This window comes from Trachemys scripta, chromosome 1, assembly GCF_013100865.1.
Source record: "Trachemys scripta elegans isolate TJP31775 chromosome 1, CAS_Tse_1.0, whole genome shotgun sequence".
Taxonomy (NCBI): Eukaryota; Metazoa; Chordata; order Testudines; family Emydidae; genus Trachemys; species Trachemys scripta.
This window is the reverse complement of record NC_048298.1, coordinates 80499847-80520880: the sequence shown is the minus strand read 5'-3', so window position 1 is coordinate 80520880 and position 21034 is coordinate 80499847. Positions and strand designations below refer to the sequence as shown.

The following is a 21034-nucleotide window of genomic DNA, read 5'->3' as shown; positions in this document are numbered from 1 at the left end:
CAAGTACCATAGTGCAATCTCTGTCATGAAAGTGCAACTTACAAATTTAGATTTTTTGTTGTTGCTTCATAACTGCACTCAGAAACAAAACAATGTAAAACTGCAGAGCCTACAAGTCCACTCAGTCCTAGTTCTTGTTCAGTCAATTGCTAAGACAAACAAGTTTGTTTATGTTTACAGGCGATAATGCTGCACTCTTCTTATTTACAATGTTACCAGAAAGTGAGAACAGGCATTTGCATGGAACTTTTGTAGCTGGCATTGCAAGGTATTTACGTGCCAAATATGCTAAACATTCGTATGAATGCCCCTTCATGCTTTGGCCATCATTCCAGCGGACGTTCTTACATGCTGATGATGCTCGTTAAAACAATTTGCTAATTAAATTTGTGATTGAACTCCTTGGGGCAGAATTGTATATCCCCTGCTCTGTTTTACCTGAATTCTGCCATCTATTTCATGTTATAGCAATCTTGGATGATGACCCAGCGCACATGTTGTTCATTTTAAGAATACTTTCAGTGCAGATTTCACAAAATGCAAAGAAGGTACCAATGTGAGATTTCTAAAGATAGCTACAGCACTTGACCCAAGGTTTAAGAATTTGAAGTGCCTTAGGTATATCTCCATATATTATATCTCATAGAACTGGAAGGGACCCCAAAAGATCGAGTCCAGCCCCCTGCCTTCACTAGCAGGACCAAGTGGCCCCCTCAAGGATTGAGCTCACAACCCTGGATTTAGCAGGCCAAAGCTCAAACCACTGAGCTATCCTCTCCCCCCTTCTGAAATCTGAGAGCGACTAGGTGTGGAGCATGCTTTCAGAAGTCTTAAAAGAGCAACACTCATGCAGAAACTACAGAACCCCAACCACCAAAAAAGAAAATCAACCTTGTGCATCTGACTCAGAAAATGAAAATGAATATGTATTGGTCTGAACTGCGTTGGATTGTTATCGAGCAGAACCCATCATCAGAATGGATGCATGTCCCCATGAATCGTGGCTGAAGCATGAAAGGACATATGAATCTTTAGCACATCTGGCACGTAATATCTTGCAACACCGGCTACAACAGTGTCATGAGAACACCTGTTCTCACTTTCAGGTGACATTATAAACAACAAGCAGGCAGCATTATCTCCTGAAAATGTAAACAAATTTGTTTGAGCAATTGGCTGAACAAAGAAGTAGGACTGAGTGGACTTGCAGGCTCTAAAATTTTACATTTCTTCTTCGAGTGCTTGCTCATATCCATTCCATTAGGTGTGCGCGCGCCGCGTGCACGATCGTCGGAGAATTTTCTACCCTAGCAACACCGGCGGGTCGGCTGTGGAGCCCCCTAGAGTGGCGCCTTCATGGCGCTGAATATATACCCCAGCCGACCCGGCGCCCCCTCAGTTCCTTCTTACCGCCCCTGACGGTCGTTGGAACTGTGGAGCGCGGCGTAGCTGTTCTCCACTCTCCCTAGCTTATTCAGTTATTCACAGTTATAGTTATAGTTCTAGTTGTTTATAGTTAAATAGTTGGTTATTCACTTTGTTTATAGTTGTATATAGTTGAAGGGGATTAAGGGGGTTGTCTCCCCCTTTTTCCCCCGGCCGCGTGGCCGGGCTCATGCCCAAGGCTCCCGGCTTCAAACAGTGCGCCTCCTGCGCTAAGCCTATGCCAACGAGTGACCCGCACAACTCGTATCTGAAGTGCCTGGGAGAGTCCCATCAAACAGATAAGTGCAAGATCTGTAAGGCCTTCAGACCGAGGACCAAGAAGGAGCGGGACTTTCGGCTCCGGCAACTCCTTATGGAGGCGGCACTTAGCCCGGACGCTCCATCGGCGCGTCAGGCCCCGGCACCTAGCACCTCGGTGCGCAGTGCCCCGGCGGCACCGTCCATTCCGACCACGTCGGACAAGCCTCCACGGCACCGGACCTCGTCGGCACCGCACTCACAGCAAGTGCCTCGGCACCGTTCATTATCCCCGGGACATAAAAAATCCCATAAGACGGGGACCTCCGTGCCGAAGACGCCGGCTCCCCCGGTGCCGGGGGTAGAGCCGCGTCCACCTGTGGAGCACCGAAAACAGGTGCCTCCAGCACCGTCGACTCCGGCTCCGAGGCCGTTGAGTCCGGTGCAGACAGAGTCACCACTGCGACCGGCGGTGATACAGTGCCTCCCGTCGACCCCAGAGACCTTCGCGACGGCGAGAGACTTGATCGCCCTCACGGAGCCGGCACCGCCCCAACCACCGGTACCGTCGGCACCGTTGACTCGTCCGGTCCAATCTAGGGGGAAACCTGCCTTGATGCGCCCTCCATCGCAGGGGCTGGAACCACGGCACCGGTCCAGGTCCCGAAGCAGGTCCCCACGCCGCTCGCAGTCCCGGCGCCGGATATCACCTCGGCACCGGTCGTACTCGGCACCGCTCTACGTCTCGGCACCGCTATGATCGTCGGCACCGATCAACATCGAGACGTAGTTCTCGGCACCGATACGATCGACGCTCGACGTCGAGAGGCCGCTCCCGGCACCGGGCCTACTCCAGGTCATCGTCTAGGTCCAGATCCGACTCCCGGCACCGGCGAGGTCATCGGCACCGATCGCGATCTCGGCACCGATCGCCGGCACCGCGTAGAGATAGAACATCTCCAGACCGGCACCGTGCGGCACCGTATCCCACGGGATTCGTCTCGGCGCAGTCGGCACCGCCATGGCCATCGAGATCGGTGTCTCGCTCCTCTGAGGACATATCGAGATCGGCATACCCCCCTCAGGGGCAAGCCGAGGAGCAAGATATAGGCCATTGGCAAGAGGTAGCAGAGGACCCTGCTCATGGCCCATCTCACTGGTCGTTCTGGACCCCGTGGGCGTACCATCAGGCGCAAGGGGCTCCAATAACTTCAACCTCTCGCTCGGGTCACTCTGATAGAAGGGCCCCAGAGTCCACCATCTCTCGCCCTCCTCCAGGGGGCATGGAGGCTTCCATGTCCGCACCACCTGACGTCCTGGACCCAAGGGCAGGCGATGCTCCGGCCCAGGAACAGGGAGACCAGGATCCTCCCTTGGATCCCTTACCACCAGAGGCATCTTCCTCTTCCTCTCCGGATGAGGCAGTGGCGGGCACGTCGTGCACAGGTCCACCCCCAATAGATCTTCGGGCTCATCAGGACCTCTTACGTAGGATGGCCCATAATATGGACCTACAGACGGAGGAGATAGTGGAGGTGCAGGACCCCATTGTAAATATCCTCGCGGCGGATGCCCCATCAAGAGTGGCGTTGCCCCTGATCCGCACGATCCAGGCTAACGCCTCTACGATATGGCAGACTCCTGCCTCTATCCCACCCACAGCGAGAGGGGTGGAAAGAAAGTACTTTGTCCCCTCCAAAGACTACGAGTACTTGTATACCCATCCCCAGCCGTGTTCACTGGTGGTGTCATCAGTGAATGCAAGGGAGCGCCACGGTCAACAGGCCGCAGCGCCCAAATCGAAGGAGGCTAAGCGCCTCGATTTGTTTGGCCGTAAAGTTTATTCAGCCGGAGGGCTGCAACTTAGAGCGGCTAACCAGCAGGCGCTCCTGAGCCGCTACAACTTTAATTCCTGGAACTCTATGGGGAAGTTCAAGGAATTGGTTCCCCAAGAGTCCAGGGAGGAGTTTGGGGCCTTGGTAGAGGAGGGTAAGAAGGTGGCTCGGACCTCCTTACAGGCCTCCTTGGACATAGCGGACTCGGCTGCGAGAACCCTGGCTTCAGGTATCGCTATGCGAAGGACCTCCTGGCTCCAAGTTTCGGGTTTGCCCCCTGAGTTGCAACAAAGCCTGCAGGATTTGCCCTTTGAAGGACAGGGGTTGTTCTCGGAGAAGACGGACTCTCGCCTGCAGAGCCTCAAGGACTCCAGGACAATCATGCGCTCCCTGGGGATGCATGTTGCGGGTCCTCAGCGCAGGCCATTTAGGCCTCAGCCTCAGCGCTTCTACCCCCCCCACCTCGTCAGAGACAGGACTCTGCCCGGAGGCGGGGGCGAGGTGGTAGAAGAAAGTGGACCGGCCCTCAATCTGGTCAGAACCAAGGGCCACCAAGGCCACCCGCAGGCCCCAGGCAGAACTTTTGAAGGTGCGGTCGAGGACGGCGCCCCAGTCACCCCCCAGGATCCAGCCCCCTCCTTTCGGGATCGCCTCTCCCACTTCCACCGTGTTTGGTCCCTTATAACTTCGGACCGTTGGGTCCTTCGCACGGTGGAGAGGGGATACGCTATCCAGTTTTTTTCAATCCCCCCCTCCCACCCCCCTTCCCCGTCCCTCTTCAGGGACCCTTCTCACGAGCAACTTCTTATACAGGAGGTTTCCACGCTCCTTACTATGGGGGCCATAGAGGAGGTTCCAGTAGAATTAAGGGGCAGGGGATTTTATTCCTGTTACTTCCTGATCCCCAAGTCCAAAGGAGGTCTGCGACCCATCTTGGACTTGCGCGGACTCAACAAATTCGTAGTAAAGTTGAAGTTCCGCATGGTCTCTTTGGGGGCCATTATCCCTTCCCTCGATCCTGGAGACTGGTTCGCCGCCCTCGACATGAAAGACGCATACTTTCATATCGCAATTTACCCGCCTCACAGACGCTTCCTGCGATTCGTGGTAAGCAAAGTGCACTATCAATTTGCAGTCCTTCCCTTCGGCCTATCCTCGGCCCCAAGAGTGTTCATGAAATGTCTGACTGTCGTGGCAGCGTACCTTCGTCGGCAAGGGATACAGGTGTTCCCGTACCTAGACGACTGGCTGGTACGCGGGCGCACCAAAGAGCAAGTTCGAGCTCACGTCCACATAATAGTGCACACATTCAACGAGTTGGGCATCCTTCTCAACAAGGACAAATCCACTCTAGAACCTACCCAGAGAATAGAATTCATCGGGGCAGTCCTAGACTCCAGACGTGCACAAGCCATCCTGCCAGACAACCGCTTTTGTACCATCACGAGCCTCATTCAAGGGCTCAGGGCCTTCCCAACTACCACGGTGAGGTCGTGCCTCACCCTGCTGGGCCACATGGCTTCCTGCACGTACGTAACCAGGCATGCCAGACTTCGACTTCGCCCACTCCAGACCTGGGTGTCATCGATATACCGCCCACATCGGGACAGCCTGAACATGGTGGTCACGGTCCCGAACTCGGTCCTGACCTCCCTCACCTGGTGGCTAGATCACAATGTGGTTTGCGAGGGGATGCCATTTCACGCCCCACAACCCTCTCTGCACCTGGTCACAGACGCTTCATCTCTGGGTTGGGGCGCCCATCTCAACGAACACCATACCCAGGGCCTGTGGACTGCTCCCCAGATAGCCATGCACATCAATGTTCGGGAACTGATGGCGGTGCGCCTGGCGTGCCAGGCATTTCTCAATCTCCTACGTGGCCGTTGTGTGTTAGTTCTCATCGACAACACCACGGCCATGTTTTACATCAACAAGCAAGGAGGAGCACGTTCGTCAATTCTATGCCAAGAGGCCATTCGCCTGTGGGACTTCTGCATCGCCCACTCAATCCATCTCACGGCATCGTTCCTCCCTGGAGTCCAGAACACTTTAGCGGACCGACTCAGCAGGTCCTTTCAGACGCACGAGTGGTCCATCCGTCCGGACATCATACATTCTGTCTTCCAGAAGTGGGGGTTTCCCCAGATAGACCTGTTTGCTTCTCGAGACAACAGGAAATGCCACGTTTCTGCTCCCTGCAAGGTCGAGCTCCGGGCTCCCTCTCGGATGCGTTTCTCCTTCCCTGGAAAGACCACCTGTTTTATGCCTTCCCTCCGTTTCCTCTGGTCCACAAGGTACTGCTCAAATTGCGCAGAGACCAGGCACAGGTAATTCTGATCGCTCCAGCGTGGCTGAGACAACACTGGTACACCACACTGTTGGAACTCTCGGTTCAGACACCGATCCCGCTTCCACTATGTCCGGATCTCATCTCTCAGGACCACAGCCGGCTGCGTCACCCCGACCTGCAATCTCTTCACCTCACGGCGTGGCTGCTCCATGGTTCACCCAGGCAGAGCAACAATGCTCACTCTCGGTCCAACAGATTCTGTTGAGCAGTAGGGAGCCACGTACTTGGCCAAGTGGAAGCGGTTCTCCTGTTGGTGCGAACAACGAGCCACGTCCCCGTTACAGGCACCTATTCCTCTCATATTGGAATATCTCCTCTCCCTAAAACAGCAGGGGTTGGCGATATCTTCAATTAGAGTTCACCTGGCCGCTATATCAGCCTTTCACCCAGGGGAACTCGCGTCCTCGGTATTCTCTAACCCGATGGTCGTTAGGTTCCTCAAGGGCTTGGACCGGACGTACCCACAACAGCGTCAACCCGTTCCGACGTGGGATCTCAACCTGGTTCTCTCCAAGCTCACAGGTCCTCCATTCGAGCCACTGGCCACCTGTTCACTTTTGTACCTATCCTGGAAGACAGCCTTCCTCGTAGCCATCACCTCAGCAAGGCGCGTTTCTGAACTCAGGGCGCTTACATCCGAGCCCCCTTACACAGTTTTCCATAAGGATAAAGTGCAGCTTCGTCCACATCCTGCCTTTCTCCCTAAGGTGGTTTCTCCGTTTCATATCAACCAGGATATATTTCTCCCGGTCTTTCATCCTAAACCACATGCTACTCGCCAGGATCAACGTTTGCATTCTCTGGACGTACGCAGAGCCCTGGCTTTCTATATTGACCGCACAAGGCACTTTAGAAAGACGACGCAACTCTTCGTTGCAGTGGCCGACCGAATGAAAGGATTACCGGTCTCCTCACAACGCCTATCCTCCTGGATTACGTCTTGCATCCGGACTTGCTATGACCTGGCAGGTGTCTCAGCACCGCACCTCACCGCTCACTCCACGAGGGCCCAAGCTTCCTCGACTGCTTTCCTGGCGCAAGTTCCGATCCAGGACATTTGTAGAGCGGCGGTTTGGTCATCAGTCCACACGTTTACAGCTCACTATGCGCTAGTGCAGCAGTCCAGGGACGATGCTGCATTCGGGTCAGCGGTTTTGCACACAGCATTGTCTCACTCCGACCCCACCACCTAAGTTGGGCTTGGGAGTCACCTAATGGAATGGATATGAGCAAGCACTCGAAGAAGAAAAGACGGTTACTCACCGTTGTAACTGTTGTTCTTCGAGATGTGTTGCTCATATCCATTCCAAACCCGCCCCCCTTCCCCACTGTCGGAGTAGCCGGCAAGAAGGAACTGAGGGGGCGCCGGGTCGGCTGGGGTATATATTCAGCGCCATGAAGGCGCCACTCTAGGGGGCTCCACAGCCAACCCGCCGGTGTTGCTAGGGTAGAAAATTCTCCGACGATCGTGCACGCGGCGCGCGCACACCTAATGGAATGGATATGAGCAACACATCTCAAAGAACAACGGTTACAACGGTGAGTAACCGTCTTTTATTTTTGAATGCAGGTGTGTTTTTTTTTGTTGTTTTTTGTTTTTTTTACATCTACATTTGTAAGTTCAACTTTCATGATAAAGAGATTGCACTACAGTACTTGTATAAGGTGAATTGAAAAATACTATTTCTTTTGTTTTTTTACAGTGCAAATACTTGTAATCAAAAATAAATGTAAAGTGAGCACTGTACGCTTCGTATTCTGTGTTATAATTGAAATCAATATATTTGAAAATGTAGAAAACATCAAAATATTAAAATAAATGGTATTCTATTATTGTTTAACAGTGCGATTAATTATGATTAATTTTTTTAATTGCGCAATAATCACGATTATTTTTTTTAATTGCTTGACAGCCCTAGTATAAAGTGAAGATCATTGCATTGCATTAGAAAATGAAAACCTGTGTTTGGATGTTGGCAGAGAACTTAACTTGCCTATGCATATTATCATTTCTTGAATTCGTCACCTTTTAACATCTCATGCTTTCCTGTGGTACATGAGTTGCAAGTGGTGAGACTGAACTCAGCCTGCATTTGCAACTGGGATGCAATGGTGATGTGAATTACCAAAGAAAGGTAGAGAGAGGCTGATACACAGCTAACTGTGTGCCTTGGGCATCAGATATTGTTCTCTTTTTGCAAATCAGTTATTGGTAGTCACTGTACCATTATTAACCTATTCTGGAAGATAGTGAGAAGTATTAGTAAAAACGTTTATCAAACATTGAGAGGTGTGTGTGTGTGTGGGGGGGGGGGGGGGTTATTGTAGGGCGAGGCAGTTATCAGAAATAAATTGCCTCTTGCCACTAAAACCAGTTTTTATCATTCTCTTTATATTTTCTTAAGAGCTTGCACTTTGTCCAGCAAAATCCATTAGTTCTCTTAAATTTCTTAGCTCTGATATATTTCATGTAGTTCTGTATGACATGAGGAAATGCATTTAATTCCAAGACAAAGAGAAACAGCTTGTGTGCACTCTATAACTTTCCTGTCAGGTGTCATTTTATGAGACAGAGTAATTTCAGAACATACTCTTAAAAAAAAAAATCAAATGTTAAAAATACTATAGCTACTATGAGGAAAAAATGGAGAAAATGCAAGTTAACCTTCGCCCATACATAAGTCATATTGGTCTCTGCCCACATCTAAAATGCCTTGGATAAATTCTTTGCGATTAACTTGCATGATGTCTCCATTTCCCCTTTGTGACTAAATCAAATACTGAAACAGCTGTTGACTTTCAACTAAATTTATTTAAAAACATAATCCAACAACATGCCAGCTTTCAGGTTTTTAAAAAAAGACCTTCAGCCTGCCATTCAGCATCCTCATCACAGGAGCCATTTGAACTTCTGCCACTGCATGTAAATATTGTTTGAAAACTAGCGTAAACCCTGAGCAAATTAATGTGATCGGACATGCATTGAAAATGTAACTAATGATGTCTATCAGCTTGCTTGTGCTAGAGAGGTGTAGAGAGACAAAATGGGTGAGGTAACATCTTTCATTGGACCAATTTACACTGAGCTTTTCTTCATGTCTGGGAAAAGTACTCAGAGCGTCATAGCTAAATATAAGGTTGAACAGATTGTTTAGCATAAGTAGTTAAAATATATTTCAAGATGAAGTGGACCGTTAACACCCTTCCAGTCATGGGGAGGTGACATTGGGGGCAGTTGTTAGTGATTATAGATTATTGCAATAAGCCATAAATCCAGTGTGTCTATTCAGTAGATGATTTTTAGTGTCCAGCAAAGTTATGAATTTAAGCTCCCAGGCTCGTCTTGACCGTGTTGTGCAGGTTTCCTTTGAGGAGGAGGACGGATAAGTCCGGTATAGTGTGATCACTTTGTGGAAAGTGTTCACCCACAGGTGATACAATGTTTTTTCTTTTATCATTTTCCTCCGTGAATTCATTCAAGAGTGTAGTGATTGTCTGGTTTCACCCACATAGTTGTAATTGGGGCATTTAGTGCACTGTATGAGGTACACCACATGTTGTGATAGGCATATGTAGGACCAATGGATTTAGAAAGGTATGTGGGGGTGGCCATTGATCATTGTTGCAGTGGAGACATGTCTGCAGGTTTTGCATCTGTTCTGGCAGGGTCTGGTGCTACTTTGAGTTGGTGTGTCCTCTCCTGTCTTTGCTGCTGCTGAGCTTGGAGAGTTGGGAGGTTGTTTGAAGGCCAGCAGAGGGGTTCAGGAAAGATTTCTTTCAGAATGGGGGTCCCCACTGAGTATGGATTGTTGTTGTTTGATGATACCCCTTCTGGGTTCTTGTGTGGGGAGGTAGTTGAGAACTACTCAGTTGGTGTGCAATTGGAGGGTGTTTTATTTCTGTATTGAAGCAAATTCTCTCAGAGTATTTGGGTGGCCAGTTCTGTGATGCAGACTATTAATATTTAGTTCTTTAAAAATAAACCAACTTCTATACAAATGCCACTTTTAACATAAACCTGGGAATTTTAATTCTACCATGCAAATAAAAATATTTTTGATCTGGATTTTGATTTGTTGGAAGTGGTAGTAATGCCTAAACTAGATTAATTGTTACTATTTGTACTGTGCTCTGCAGATGTAAAGCACTCTTTAATTGCAAGTAAACAATTTCATTAACCAAATTTTTTTGTTCCTTTAAATAGGCAAGATAACAGCATATCATTAGTAAAAGCCTGCTGGAATGAACTTTTTACACTTGGTCTTGCACAGTGTTCACAAGTGATGAATGTGGCAACTATATTAACTGCATTTGTTAATCACCTGCATGGTAGCTTACAGCAAGGTAAGATGCATCCTGCCATTTTTCAGGGTGTAAATGGGGAGTTAATTAACAGCATGAGTTAAATGTCAGTGCATAATTTTTATACTCTGCAGTAGTTTACTAGTTGTCTGTGAATTGTTAATGGGAATTTATTGAATGGCCACTATTGAAATAATAATATAAAGTCCATGAAAAATGTGGAAAATTTTAGCAAACCTACAGAAGTTAGTCACATTTAGTAATAATAAAAACTGTATTTTAATGTGTCCCCTTCCTTTTCGTTTTCTCTCTCCCTCCCAGAAAATTTATATACAAATAATTGTTCTAATTAAAAATGCAAAGTTCAATAGGATATGCTGAACAACCTCAAGGAAAATAAGTGCAGTCAAAATTTACTTGCGTCCTGCATTCAGTCATCAGTCTCTATAAAATTGTGTTGGAAGTCTTGCTGTTTTGTATGGTATAAAGCAAGACTAAATTCTGAGTTTTAGTAGAATTAAGATTTCACAAACTAAACAAACTTAGTGGGCAGTGTGTAACTTATATGATTTGAGAAGTGAAAGAGTAATAAGTTGCAAGTTTTTAGCAGTGAGGGCAATTAATCATTGGAACAGCTTACGAAGGGTTGTGGTTGATTTTCCATCACTGGAAATTTTAAAATCAAGATTGGATGTTTTTCTAACAGATACATACTCTAATTCAAGCACTGCTACTGTTAATTTAAAGAAGGAATTATTAATACATGGATATGCTATTATTTGTGTTATGCAGAAGGTCAGACTAGACAATCACAATGGTCCCTTCTGGCCTTAAGATCTATTACTGTACAAGTCCCATTATGGAAAATCATGTAAAATATGTTCCTAAAACTAGAAGCAGTTTATAGTGTAAGAAACTTTTAGCATATTAATTTGATTCTCCATGTTCCTGGAGACTTAAGTATTTTTGCTTCTTTTCAGTCCTAACTTTAAAATGTACTTGAATTTGACTGAAATGTATTATGGAGAAGGGAAAGGTTACAATATTTTTTTCTCCTTCATGAATTGGGTCTGTAGATTCCCATTGTAGGTATCATGACATAACTCATCATCCATAGAGCTATGCTAGTCAGGGCTCTATTCATAACTGCCACATAATTGTACCTGAGAATTTGTTTTAACACGCACGTCCTCCAAAAAATAATAATCCTTGTGCTAGTGAGGGGGCGGAAAATGCTTCTGAATGTGAACTAGATGCAAACTGATTCTGTGATAGCTGCCAGAGGATGCAGAAGGCCAAAGATAGAAGCTCAAAGATAAATGTGGACTGCCGTCCTTCATTCCGGGTGGTAACACTACAGCCTGACAATATAAAGTCAGTGGAGAAAATCTGAAGGGGAGCACCAAAAATGATTAAAGGTGTAGAAAACATAACCTATGAAGAAAGATTTTTTTTTTTTTTTAAATGGGTTTGTTTAGCTTGGAGAAAAGACGACTGAGTGAGGGACATGATAACAGTTTTCAAGTATATAAAAGGTTGGTATAAAGAGGAGGCTGATAAATTGTTCTCCTTAACCACTGAAGACAGGACAAGAGGTAATGGGCTTACGTTGCAGCCAGGAAGATTTAGGTTAGACATCAGAAAAAGCTTCCTAATTGTAAGGGTAGTTAATCACTGGGGCAAATTACCTAGGGAGGTTTGTAGAAGTCTTTAAGAACAGGTTAGACAAACACCTGTTAGGGATGGTCTAGATCAGTGTTTCTCAACGATAGGTCCATGGACCGGTGCCGGTCCCTGAGATTTCCCTGACACAGTTTAGGAAGCCAGAAAGCTGGTCCATGGTATCAAAAAGGTTTAGAAACACTGGTCTAGATAATACCTAGTCCTGTCTCAAGGCGGAGACTGGATTAGAAGACTTATTGAGGTCCCTTCCAATCTTACATTTCTATGATTCTGTGATAATTATCTAACTACTGATACTTTTAGCAGAAATATCAAGCTAATTGTCATTTTGGTGCACATTAGTAGATTTTGGGGTGGTGTGCAATGAGACTGCTAGTTGCAGTCCTGGTTTACTGGGAGTGGAAAATGAGAAATTCAAAACACTCCTTTCCCCACATTTTAAGTCACTTCTGCCCTTGCCCAAGATAAGATAAATCCGTCTTTGCAATACAAAAAGCCTTATCTGTCTCCTGGATACCACAGTCAGCAATCATGTTTTGCAATGTTCTGAAAACTGTGTCTCCCGCCCCGGTTCAGCTTCCAAAACCTCTAGGTTTCCCAGGACAACTACTACAGCATAGTTACTCATTGTCAGTACAGAAATATCATATTCCAGTGATTTCTACCCCGGTGCCACCCCCTCTCATCCCTTGTAATCCTATAAGAGTAACTTTTTTTTACACCATCTTGTTCATACTGAGTGCTACCGTTTTTTTGCTTGACCCAGTTCTTACCTGGATCTGGTTTCCCCCATCCCAGTCAAGAGATTTGGAAGTTCCTGTTTCTTTTCAAAGCTCTTGCAGTTATGAACTATTCAGCTGATCCTAGCTGATTTAATGTTGCAGGTTTAATGTGCAAATCCCAACAACTTTCACAGCCATGTCACCACCTCATCTTACTCCTATCTGATACTGAGTCTTTGAAGAAAAATTGTTTGTTTCTTGGACTTCACCTGTTGTGTGGGATTAACCCTATGATAGCTCACCTCATAGGTCTTGTAATGTGTGTCTAGAGTGGCAACAGACCCAGTCCAGCAAACTCACCATTCACCAAGGCATTGTCTACATTGAGAATTTAAGGAAAATACCTTCCATTGCTTGGACACAGTGGTAAAAATGCCAGTGGCCAATCTACATCAGTGCCCCCACAGTTACTAGCACTAGTGGGGCTGCACTGGTGCTAGAGCAACAGTGGAGGATTTCCCTACAATTCTCTTTTTTTTTTGGTATGGTTTCATCTCTGTTTGAAGCTATACACATACAAGGGTGACTGGTGCAGTCTTTTCAGAAGGCGCTTCAAGCGCTGAAAACAGCTGCTTGACTGGGTCTCTGTCAGTATGGAAAGATCTGTGATGAGACAGACAGGTCCTAACACTTATAGGAGCTACTTAAGACTCTATGAGAAGAATAGCAGTTCTGAAGAGAACCCACCAATTTCAGTCTTTCTTTTCTTGTTCTGGGAGGTTGGAGGTGACCTTAGGCCTTTAGGTGAGTTGCAGTAACAATAACAAAAGTATAAGGTAAAAAAAGTGACACCTGAGTTGACTGAATTATTTAATGAGTGGAGGTCTCTGGAATGAAGCAAAGCACATCCCCTTCATCTTGCTCCATGGAAGATTACAGCAGAAAAAAGGGAAATTCTTAAGGCTAGAGTTTTCAAAAATTAGTGCCTACGGTTAGGGTCCTAAACGAGAAGCCTGACTCTAAAAATTGCTGTGCATCCAGTGGCCTTCATTGATTTCAGGGGAAGCTGCTAGATACTCACAAATTTTGAAAATCAGGGTATTTACTCAGAAAATCAAATTTAGGCACCAATTTTTGAAAAACTTCCCCCCAAAAAAATTCTTAAAAAGAGATCTTTGCTTTACCTGCAAAAATCTTATATCCCTCAGGGCTACAGTTAAGTCAACATAAGGCAGCTTATGTTGGTCTAATTATGTCAATGTCTACACTGCAGCCTTCCTCCCACCAATGTAGGTGCTCTACTACAGCAGCATAACAACTCTACCTCCATGAGAGGTGTAAGGCTTATGTCGGTGTAGTTTGGGCCATGCAGTATCTGTGTAGACACTAGATCCCTTACATCGGAGTTCTTGTCAGTTTCAGGGCAGAAGCTGTGAAATTGACAAGAAAGCACCTGCTGCCCTAGAGAGCGGGGCGGCTGGACCGTACTCCCAGCTAGGAGCTGGGGTGAGAAGCCCAGGTGAGCCGTGAAATTGACAAGGTTGCCCAGCTCCAGGTGTGTGTGTGGGGGGGAGCTGAGAAACCAGGGCAGCTGGACTCCACTCCCCGATGGCAAGAAGTCCTGGGCGGCTTTCCCCTGCTACTGGTGGGGAATGGGGCAGGGAGGGACAAGACGCTCCAGGCGACTTCCTCCCGCTCCTGACAGGGAACGGGGAGCAAGGAGCGGGCTTCCCGCAGGGAGCCTGTGGCTCAGTCAGGCTCATGGCAGGGAGCCACCAGCAAAGCTGAGAGACCGGGCTCTGAGCGCCCCACACTGCCCCTCGTAGGTCAATGGAAGCGCTCCAGGTGAGGATGTGCACCACTGACCCAAGGAGGGTAGTGTGGACCTGCACCACTGCAGTAATTACATGGTGGGTTTGTAGTGTAGATGTACCCTCAGAGGTATCAGGTATAAGCCCCTTATATTGAAACATCTTGTTCCATGGTATTTGTTGTTCAACTCTACTAAAAAAAAAAAAAATTAACAGGACTGTAATTGCTTGTGAGATACACATAGCATCTCAGTCTTTGATACTTTGTTCTTCATCGCCATTCTATGATTTTTCTATATGTCTAAAAAGAAATAGATTTGCTTTAATTGTTTTACAGTTATAATAGTTAGATTGGGGCTCAAGTTACTTTAATTGTTCTAGCACGGGCCAGGCTCTTGTGGTATTAAACTCATAGACCTCTCCAGAGAATTCCTTATACACCTCTACCCAGATATAACGCGACCCGATATAACACAAATTCGGATATAATGCAGTAAAGCAGCGCTCTGGGGGGGGCGGCGCTCTGCGCTTCGGTGGATCAAATTCAATATAACATGGTTTCACCTATAACGCGGTAAGATTTTTTGGCTCCCGAGGACAGCGTTATATCGGGGCAGAGGTGTATTCCTTCTAGTAGTGTTAGCTCTCATACCCCTAAATGGGGCAAGATTTTTCTATCCAGATCTTGAATGTTTTGTATGTCTTCACCTAGCCGCTTGGTTTGGATTCCTAAAAATTGACTCATCTCACTTTTTAAAAGGGGAAAGTAATCATGCTACTATCCAAAAAAGCTTTCCCAGTGCAGTCATGTATTTAAAATGACAGTTTAGGAATACAGCTAAGACAGGCATGGGGTGGATCCTTTTACAGACTTTGATTCTAGAATATTTGGATCCTAAAATGGAAGAAGTGCTCTTTAATAGATTTGGTGCTGCTAACGCTTCTGTGATGAGTGAGCATGGTACATGACTCTTATGGAGTACATCTGCAGGGGTGTAATACATTCAGGGAATTCCATTTACTAGTATGTAATCTTCTTCCCCCTTCTGGTGATTAATATTTCAAGTGCCAGTCCACCTCTGATCATTGGACTCCTTAGTAGGATTATCAGACAAATCATGAAGTGTGTTTATATAATATAATAAATATACTATACTATACTATACTATACTATACTATACTATACTATACTATACATTGGCCTGTAGTTTTTTCCTTCAGAAGAAGAATATGGATTCATATTACCAGCTGTATGAATCGTTTAGAATCAGGAGTAAATTTATCCAGAAAAATCCATTCTGCAATTTTTTGTACTAATCTAGATAAGCTGTCTACAGATAGAGGAAAACTAGTGATGGAGCATATCTTCAAACTGCAAGAGTTCTGTAACAGTATGGTTAAGCTTTGCCTAGATGGGTATGAATATGCTTATCTGAAAGCAATCGTCCTCTTCAGTCCTGGTATGTAATTATTTTTAACTTAAAATTTTGTTCTTTTCTGTGACAATTGAGATCTGAGTATTTACAGTGTATTTAAAAGTTATTGTATTTTCCAAAATTCAAGCTTTCAGTTAAGGTGTGGGAGAGAGTAATTTTGTATGCAAGTTCATGCATTTCTGACATTTTAGTTCTATAGCTGCAACAAATGTGTGAACCTGTTTTTATTTTAATTAGGTGCTAATTTAAAATCTAAAAGTTCTCCTTCTCCCAGTCTACCAAAGGTTCCATCTTCACTGAGAATTTTAGGCATTTCTCCCAAAGTTGCTGTAGCACCAGTGCACCTCAGCCATTGCTAGCAACGCTAGAAATGATAAGGCAGATTGACCAATGGTTTTTACCATCATTTTCTCTAATTCTGCTCCTTGAGAATCAGTTGGAGGGGGGAGAGACTGAGGAGCCAGTTTGGCAGTTGGGGGGTGACATCAGATAAGTAGGTGAGGGGGCAGGCAGGACTAGGAGATTGGGACAAAAAGCCTTTGAGGGAGGGAGACCGAGACAGGATTGGGTGACACAGAGATCAGATGAGGAGCTTGGGAGCGAGGGTGAGGAGAGAGGGGTGTGTATTAAAAGAATGTTTTAAGGTTGCAAAGTCAAGCATACAAAAGTTAGAAAATGCGAGAATCATGGTTGCCTTTGCAACCTTGATTTAGCTGCCTTGTGCATATGTATTATGATACAGTCTAATTATATGATCACATACTATTTTTTCCACAGGACACCTGCTGCATTCAGTGCACAGGGTGGACCTGCTCTGGGGATGATTCAGTGTTGTGTAGTAAAGGATACTGTTGTCTGTAGGACTCCATTTGTTGTGGAAGTTGGAATTGATGTAGTGAATGAGGCAGGGGATAGCAGGAAGAGAAAGGATAGTTTCATGGTTAAGGATGTTGAATGCTGTCCTAGAGAATGGGATTCTATCCCTGCCTCTGTCGGAGTTCCAGTGTGTGGTAGACAAGTCATTTAGACCAAACTTTTCACAGTTTGTCACTAATTGTGTGTTCCTTATTTTCTGGAGGCCCAAAATGAGACCATAGGGCCTGATTTGTGGAAGTACTGATCACTCTCAGCTGTCACAGGAGACAACAGAAGGTGTTCTTTGAATGTATAAACTGCTATACAGTGCTTTGAAAAATCAGATCCTAGATACGTCAAATGGGCATTCAAAATTAGTGGATACTTCTGACCTTAATCATTCTGTTCCTCAGTACCCCATGTGTAAAATAGGGGGTAAAACCACTCCCTCATTTCGCAGGGAGGCTGTGAAATTAAATTAAATTAATGTTTGTGAAATACTCAGCTAATATAGTGATTAGCAACATAGAAAACTTCATGAAGAAATAAGTAATTGTGTATTCAGAGCCAGGGTTTGAATAGTGTGCAGTAAGTAAGGGGGGGAGGAGAGGAAGTGGCACACATTGAAAAATGAGGATGAAATAAAATATTGAGTTGCTATCATATTCACTGTTTGAGGCAGCGGTCCTGTGGAAATAATGTTTGATCAGGTAATTAAACATCGTATCATACTAGATACACAGAAGGGGCCAAATTAACCTTAATTCTGGCTTCTCCTAACTTTTGAGTGCTTGACTTTGCTACTTTAACATTCTTTTAATGTAGTCATTTGTGTGTAATTTGATTTACACCAAGATACTATCTCTTGAACCCAGGATTTTCATCCATCATTTACAGATCCAGAGATTTATAATAAAAAGGAAAACAACAAAAATTGCTATATGGAAACATGATCTGCCAGGTATTTTTCTGTATTTAGAGCAGTTTTTTACTCTGATATTTGCTGAGCAAGTCTGCAGTCTGCTCATTTTTCTCATAAATGTTCTAAAAGCAACAATAACAAGTATGTCTTCTTATTGCTCTACCTTTTCTGAAGCTGATGTCCAACAGAGGTGAATTTTAAAAAGTCACTAAATCCCCTCTGTCAGTAGTATCATAATTTTAGCATCTATGCTAATAGCATCGTAATTTGTATCCTCTATTTTCATACTATTTCGGTAATAGTGAAGGCTTTGTTTTATTTCAATAGATTGTGAGTGTTGAGGAATAGAAGGCAGCTGCTGTGTAGCCTTTACTATGCCGTATCTATGAATGTAGACAATAAAGGCAACAGTAAAAATACAGTGGTTATATCTGTCATACAATACCTCATTACATATTATTTAAACACCAGGAATTCATTATACTTAACCATTCATCACTCAGACAGGAAAACATCCTATTTTCATGTTAAGGTTTTTCCATTGTCTTCAGCCTATCACACCCAACACTACATACACACACAAACAGGAACTGGAACACTGAGTTCAGGAATCAGGAAACACACAGGAACTGGAGGTAATAAACAGGAAGGCCCCCCACTACCTCCTCTCCACACCAATCATCATACTGTGCCTCTACGTTCTTCATGACATTACCTATACAGAGCCCCAGTGTAGGAGTCACATGCCTAATCAGGGAAGCTTTTCAGACAGCAGATGGCAGTTATGGGATGCACTCAATTTCCTCAAGCCCAACGTTCCACAGACCGCACGTATAAATATCCTCCTTCTTCAAATTCCACAGTCTTCCACCTGGAGCAGTGACAGAGCCAAACTCTTCCTTTTCTCTAATCTTATACATGCAAATCTAGTTGTAAATAGTTGCATTGTCAGATTAGGTTTAAGGGTTTTTTTCACTTGTCTTTTTTTTTTTTTTTTTTTTAATATATATATTAGATCTCCTTCGGCCTTACTTACAATGGGAGGCCCATCTAAAAGAATGGGATTTAAAAGAGATTCCTCTTATCTCACAAAGTTCTGTACTTCAGATAGGCATGAAAAGGTCCCAAAGTACCATAAGATTGTACTCTAGAATCTGCTGCTGCAAGAGGCTTTGGTAATGCAAGAGTCTGATAGACCTTCCCCTAAAGTCTTCCCAGGCACAATATGGACAATAAGCCTTCCTTAGTGCTAATGCCTACCATAAAATCCCAGGCTGATGAAGCACATTCCCCCAGCTAAAGACCCGAATTCTTCAGATGGAGCCAAAGAAGGCACATCTTCTGGCACTGATCATTCTAAAAAGCTGTACTGTGAGAGAAAGAGATGCTCTGGCAAGTTATCCCACAATGAATCTACTCCAGGTTGTCATATGGAGGAGCCATCGTTGGATCCATGGTTCCTCCCTTTTCCAAGATTGGTGCTGTAGATTTCCTGGAACTGAGAAGACCAGGTACTTTCCCAGTCTGCTGCAGCTCCACCTCAAAGGGAACTTGGTTTAGGTACAGGAAAACTTTTGGAACCTCAGTTGTCAGCCTGGACAGTTCCAAAATTAAAATTTTACCCAGTTGTCCTCCATACATGTACTGGGTACCTTGGGGCTTTTGGTCCTGTGGTTCCCTTCCTCCTTAAGTGGCCTCTGTGATGAGATGATGGAAGACCAACATCTTCCCGTCCCCCCACTTCCCCAAAGGAAGCCTTCTCCTACAAAGAAGGTGACGGCCTCTTCAGAGGTCCCTGGGATTCCTCTACTTTAAATCTTCAAGAGCGGTAGTTATACCTGATTTGAAATCAGATGCATTCTCTCTGAGGAGCAGGAACTGGTGAGGCAGTCCTAGGAATTCCTCTTCTGTAAGTTATGCCAAGGCCTTTCAGGATTTGGTGGGTAGAATGGCTGTGATATCGGTATTCCACTGGTAGTTTTGTCTAACAAGCCACATACATTTTTTGAAATCCTGGAGTACAAAGAGAAAAAAACAGTCCTCCTTGTCAATGAGCTGGTTAAAGAGGTCTGGAATCACTCTTCCTCTGCTGCTTCTGCCTCAAGGAAGCCAGGTTCCTTATACCAGGTTACCAGTGTGGGTGTCAATTATTTTTCCAATATTTTACTCTGGGCCAGTTGTGAATTCTGCTGTAAATGACAAATCTAGAGCTGGGACAGTGTCATCAAAACATGGGCACAGAGAGACCAAATTACTAGAGTTGTGGCCAGATAAAATGTTTTGTTCTAGTCCAGAGCTGTTACTTGGACCCAGTATGTTCCCCAAACCAAGGAATTTCTGGTCTTATACCAGAAAGGCTAGTTGTCCAAAAATTCTCTTGAGGCTTCATTTGATATCATGGACACTACAGCCAGGTCTTTGGCTATGGCTGTCATGTTGAAGAGATATTTCGGGCTCAGGAATGGTGGTACCAGCAAACACAGAGACAATCTGGGAAGCCCTTTTGTTTTCAGAAGAGAGAAAAGGTGTTCTTTTCTGCCTCAGAAGTTTCATCTACTGGTGGCGCTGCATGTAAGCAGCAAGTTTGAGGATGTGCCAGAGAGCCCTGGGTGAGTTTCAGGGGACCCAAGTCCTCCTCCTTCTTCCTCTTCTACCCCAGTCTTTTAGGATTCTTTGTTCCAATATTTACAGGCATGACAGGCCATTTCTTCATGTAGCTGAGTCCTAAAGATCATTGAAAGGGGGAGTACTCCTTGGAGTTCATAGCGTGACAAAACTTGGTCTACCTTCTATTTCCTTTTTTTTTTTTTTTTAATCCCTCTCATGAAAAACTAGTGGGAGAAAAGGACATATTGGAAATGGAAGGCACACTGGAAGAAAGGTACCAGAAAGAAGTTCCAAAAGTAAAGGCCTACCCTATTTTGAGCTCCTTATATTGAACAGATACCGAAGGACAGTAAAATTATCTGTTTTCTCAAGGGAGCATAATCCTTGCTCAAGAACTTCAAGGCTGATTTGTGCCCTTGATATTTAATATGCTTGCTTTTACATTCAGATAACCACAAGAAGTACCTCAGTTTTGTGAGAGGTTCAGCAATTGCCCCCATGGTATTCACCGAGTGCTGCAACTCATCTGACTCATCAGAAGTCTACCTATGGGCACAACTGGCTCATAAGAGGCTAGTCTTACAGAGGGATAGTTCATGCCTTGTGGTAGACTTGCTTCTCTATCCAAAAATTATTCATTCACTCTCCCTGTGTTGATATGTCTTGCTCCAACACAGCAACAAGGTGATGCAAAGATGCCTCAACAGCCTTTACTTGACAGCATGACTGCTAGGTTTTAGGACAGGATGTTTTGTCCTTGTCTGAAGAGATCAAGGCAGTGGGAGTCTAGAAAACATTTCACTAGGAAGCTTTACACTGTAAAGT

At 45.1% G+C, this 21034-nt stretch overlaps 1 protein-coding gene across 6 annotated transcripts in view; it reads left to right on the top strand.

Moving 5' to 3' along the window:
* Window positions 1–21034, top strand: part of NR2C1 (nuclear receptor subfamily 2 group C member 1) — a 96632-nt gene that overhangs the window by 69996 nt on the left and 5602 nt on the right. For all 6 annotated transcript variants that reach the window (XM_034772950.1, XM_034772935.1, XM_034772943.1 and 3 more), the window contains 2 exons: window positions 10076–10215; window positions 15712–15849. In XM_034772950.1, coding sequence (XP_034628841.1) covers window positions 10076–10215; window positions 15712–15849 — 278 coding nt within the window. The remainder of the gene's footprint in view (window positions 1–10075; window positions 10216–15711; window positions 15850–21034) is intronic.